General features: G+C 36.2%; 1 protein-coding gene across 1 annotated transcript; it reads left to right on the forward strand.

The window, feature by feature from the left end:
- The first annotated feature begins 450 nt into the window (after positions 1-450).
- On the forward strand, positions 451-4,386 carry LOC114159105 (zinc-binding protein A33-like). Its single transcript, XM_028041201.1, has 7 exons — positions 451-492; positions 625-1,107; positions 1,221-1,316; positions 1,396-1,626; positions 1,717-1,739; positions 2,114-2,232; positions 2,348-4,386. Exons 1-7 carry the CDS (start codon positions 469-471, stop codon positions 2,881-2,883), a joined length of 1,512 nt encoding a protein of 503 aa, XP_027897002.1. The 5' UTR covers positions 451-468; the 3' UTR covers positions 2,884-4,386.
- The last annotated feature ends 579 nt before the right edge of the window (positions 4,387-4,965 follow it).

The raw sequence follows: 4,965 nt of genomic DNA on the forward strand, positions 1-4,965 counted from the left end.
TTTTTGAAAGTTTAGCACTTTATTTGAACATGTAGATTTTATTTTCTCTTATTTTGACATGAAATCATACTTGCCTACAGGTTCAGCTTTTGGTAGGTTATTTTCCAAAAGAATTTGAATTAGGCTGAATTCATTAGTTTTCATAATCAAATCAATAGTTACAGAGGTTGATACTTTACCTTTCCTATGTGATACACTAAATAAGTAGGCATTATGATCTTCCATAGTTCCAAAGAAATGCTGCTGACTTGACCGTCTCAGACCTGAAAAGAAAAAAATATTACATTATTTTGTAATGAACAAAAAAAAAACTTTTAACTTTACTTTAGCTAAACACTGAATGCTTTTCAGAGCCATGTATTGTATTTTTTTTACTTCAATGATGTAATTGTTCATCGTCTTGTTTTAACTAAAGAATATTTTGAATACAAAAAAAAAAAAAACCTGCTCCTCCCACTTCCTCCTTGGATGACGGATGTATGTAATGCAAAGGTAGGGCTGTCAGCATATATTGAAATTTTCTTATTTTGTAAATCAAAAAAGGAGGAGAATCCAATAGTTTGTTATTATTGTTGTTGGGGACTTGATTTGTTTTAAGAAAGCTTGTCTACTTTTAATTTTCAGAACCTTTTCTGTCAAATACAAGTGAGGCGCAGAAGTGAAAGTAAATCAACCGAGGAAAACAAGCTAGAAGCAGAGATCAACAAGATGGCTTCAAACGTCCCACAGTCTGAGGCAGAGTGCACATGTCCTGTGTGCTGTGACATATTTACTGATCCTGTTCTGTTGCTGTGTGGCCACAGCTTCTGCCAACATTGCTTACAGGAGTGGTGGAGACAGAGCTCACTGAGAACATGCCCTGTCTGTAAGGAAATGTTTCATTTGACTCAGCCGCCTCGAAATCTGGCCCTGAGAAACCTGTCTCACTCACTGAAGCAGGAGAGGAGAAAGAGAGCTGGATCCAAGGAGATTTGTTTATTGCATGGTGAGAAGTTCAAACTCTTCTGTCAGGTCGATCAACAACCCATCTGTGTGATTTGCCGGGATTCGAAAACACACACAAAACACAAATGTGTTCCCATTAATGAAGCAGCAGAGGAGTACCGTGTAAGTATCATGTGGTACTGAAGTCAAAGATTTAACATTTTAATTGCTTCTTTATGCTGCAAAAGCGCAAGAAGGATTATTACAACTTTAAATTTACAAATAATCTTTTACAGGTTAAAATCCAGATAAATGTTAACAGCCTGAAAACTAAGCAGGAAGTTTTTGAGACGCAAAAAAGTAATTGGGAGAAGATGGCCACCCTCATCATGGTAAGCCGTAGGAGTGACATGCGCACACATTAAAAGAACTTATCAAAACTTATTCTGCTGCCATTTGTGCTCCTCTCAGCTACAGGCTCAGCAGACGGAGAAAACCATCAGAGGAGAGTTTCAGAAACTTTATCACTTCCTGAGAAAAGAGGAGGCAGGCCGGATAGATGCGTGTCGGAGAGAAGCAAAACTTAAGAGTGACGCAATGAATGTCAGGATTATAAACCTAACTGCAGAGATTTCTGAGCTCATGGAAAAAATCAAAACCATAGAAGATCAGACGAGATCAGAAGACCTCTCATTCATCCTGGTAATTACTAAATGAAATGAAATGAAACAAAAATAATGTTAAAGAAAAATTCATGTTACAATTTGCTTTGTTTTGTCTTTTCTGTGATAGAGTGCAAAATCAACACTGGAAAGGTAGGTTTTCTGAGTTCTTCACATTGGAATCAGCCAGAGGAGGGTAGAGTAGTAAAATGTTTTACCCCAAGTAAAAGTAGAACCACCTCAGCATATTTATCAATTAAAAGTAAGATGTCATCTTGAAAAGAAATTACTCAAGCAAGAGTAGAAAAATATTTGGTGATAAGACTACTCAAGTTGGATATAGGATCTGATGTAGTATTTTAAAATGATGTCATAAGACAGACAACAATACAAAGTTATGTGCTGTTATTTTAAAGAACAAAATGAAAAAGAACATCAGCTGACATAATTGAAATCATGAAATTTTACAAAAGAAAATGCAGGTTAACTTTAGGTATTTATATTTAGAAATGTTTTCTTGTTTTCAGATCGCTGTGCAAGCTGCAACAACCAGAGACCCCAGAAGGATGTCTGGTTGATGTGGGTCAGCATGTTGGAAACCTTCAGTTTTCAGTCTTAAAAAAGATGGCTGAAATATTAAAATACAGTAAGAAATTTTTTGTTTCCTCTTCACTAAGTTTTGTCTGTCTAATCATCAGAGTTTGTATTTTAACAAATAAAAGCCTCTGTACTTAGCATTATTTTTTCTTTCCCCATTATAGCCCCTGTGTTTTTGGATCCTAACACTTGTTGTCAGTCTCTGACTGTATCAGAGAACTTAACCAGTTCAACAAAAAGTGATAAGAATCAGCCACATTACCCCAACCCTGAGAGAATGGGTTATCGTGAACTTCTAGGCTATCAAGGTTTTAACTCTGGTAGACACAGCTGGGATGTAGAGGTAGAGGTGGGTGATTTCTGGGCTGTGGGTGTGGCTGATAAAACTACGAAGGACAGATGGGCCATGTACATTTGTGTTTGTACCGGTGTTCTACGTAACCTTAACAAAATGGATTATATCACTGAAATAGAAGTAGAAGCTCTACCTCAGAAAGTCAGAGTGCAGTTAAATTATAACGAAGGAATAATTTCATTTTTTGACCTTGATAGAAAAAAAACAGTTCATGCCATCAAATACAGCTTCACAGAAACAGTCTTTCCATACTTTTGTGGCAGTGTAAAAATTTTACCATCTGATACAAGCGTGAGCATTGGGAGAACCCGTGGCCATCTCAGTTACATGTTGCTCCAATCTTAAAGGCAGCTCAAAATAGCAGAATGAGTCTTTGAAACTGATTTTTATTTTGTGGTGTAGATGTATGACCACACTTTTAAATCTTGAAGTTCTTGATAAACTGCAAACTTGCAACAGATTGTTGCTTCAAACAAGAAAGGTCTAAAGCAGCAAACCTTGCTTCAAACCTTGTTGCTACCCTAACTCTAATCCTCCAATGTTTGTAGTGACAAGTAAAATGTGTACTTTGAGTTAGCATAAAGTGAACTCTATTTCATTGTTATTTACTGTTCCTAATTTTTATCTATATCTACTTTGCTTTATTAACATGACAGGTATCCAGCAGTGATGTACAGTTGTATAAAGCAGGACAGAAAGCTTCAGACTGTCAGCAAACTGTCTTAAGTGACAGTTTGCTATGCTTTAGATATGATCTGCAAGTAAAATACATTTTAAAAAATCAACACTTGCTAGTGTGAATACCTACAATATCACTACAGTGTCCCATATATCTGGCTGCATGTATAATTTATGCAGATTTGTGAAGTTTTTCTAATCTTGTCTGGGGCCACAGTTTATACCAAAATGATCTTTAACAGATTTAGTTTTAAAAGACTTTATTTTTATTTAAATGAGACTTTTCTCAAAAGATCAAAAACAATTTCAACTCTGAAAAAAATGCTATTTTTCTTCACATTTGAATAAGAATGTCACCTCAAAAATTACATATTCCTCTCTTAAGAAACATAAGAAAAATCTTTATTTGTGTTATAGCAATCATTACCTCATCCTAATTGCTGACAAGCTTTTGCATTTTTCCACATACATTTTGTCTTTGATAATGAACTCCAAGTATTTGAGACTGGAAGGTCTATAACTTTCTACTTCATTTTGTTTTTTATAGCCACCCTGTGAGTGCAAGTTGCTCGATAATCCTGCAGCTCAAGATAGGCATTGCTGGAGGATATTTCTAATCTTTTTTTTGTTTGTTTTTAATTATTTTTATTTTACATTTGCATATCCTCCTCCCAGCATATGTTTTCCATATTCATGGAGGCAAACTCACTAAATTTAGAAACTGAATGCTGCTTTTCCATGTTTGGTTCTGGTTCTGGAGATGCAGAGTAGAATTGTGGAAGGTTGATACAATCACAATCGATCTTTAATGTGTTTCAGTTCTAACGCTGTTGTTGTAACAGTCTTATAGACCCCTCAGGTCTTTTGGTTCTGGTCTGCTCTGCATCCCCAGAACCAGAAACAAACACTGAGAAGCAGCATTCAGTTTCTATGCAAGTGAAATATGGAGCAAATTTCCAGAAACACTGACTTCCTTTAAATCTAGACTAAAAACCCACCTGCTTAGAATTACGTTTGAAGCATAATCAATGAAACATTAATCAATAAACAGATGTGTAATGACGGCAAAGTGTAATGACGTTGACTGTGTGTTCTATGACTTTGTATTTTTGTGTTTTTGTGATGCAAAGCACTTTGAAATGCTATACAAATAAAATTTGATTGATTGATTATCATTGTTGTTTGCACATTTGATAGGTAAAGGCTTTGTTTTGACCTTGAAAAATCTTCTTATATTAGCCATTGACCAAAATGGTAATACACACACACACACGCCCCCACGCACCTATACGCATACACACTTGCAATGGCCGCCCTCCATGTTCAAGTGCTGTGATAAAGAGCTGTCTGGTGTTCCCTCACTCTTGAAGGCCCCTGGAAGTAGATCAATACTGGCTCAGCATTAAGTTACAGCTAATGTCTTCACATTTTTAACCAGGCAGTGCATGTGTGTGTGTGTGGGCTCTGAGAGATGTGTGTGTGTGTGTTTGTCCCTGACATGACCCAAGTTATAATTATCATTAAATGTCAATGAAGGCAATAGGAAGAGTGCGTCTCGATGATTCACGAAGCCCTAAATCACAGCTGCTCCTATTGCAGAGGAAAGAAAAGCCCTTACTCAAATTTGTGTAGTTCTGATTATCAGAAAGTATTTAGTGCATAAACTTCCCTCTTTTATTTTTACATTCCCAATTGCACAGCTGAGTTATATTGGAGAAGTAAACGCTCAGTAACCTGTGATTTTAAAGG

The sequence above is a fragment of the Xiphophorus couchianus genome, chromosome 15 (assembly GCF_001444195.1).
Source record: "Xiphophorus couchianus chromosome 15, X_couchianus-1.0, whole genome shotgun sequence".
Lineage (NCBI taxonomy): Eukaryota > Metazoa > Chordata > Actinopteri > Cyprinodontiformes > Poeciliidae > Xiphophorus > Xiphophorus couchianus.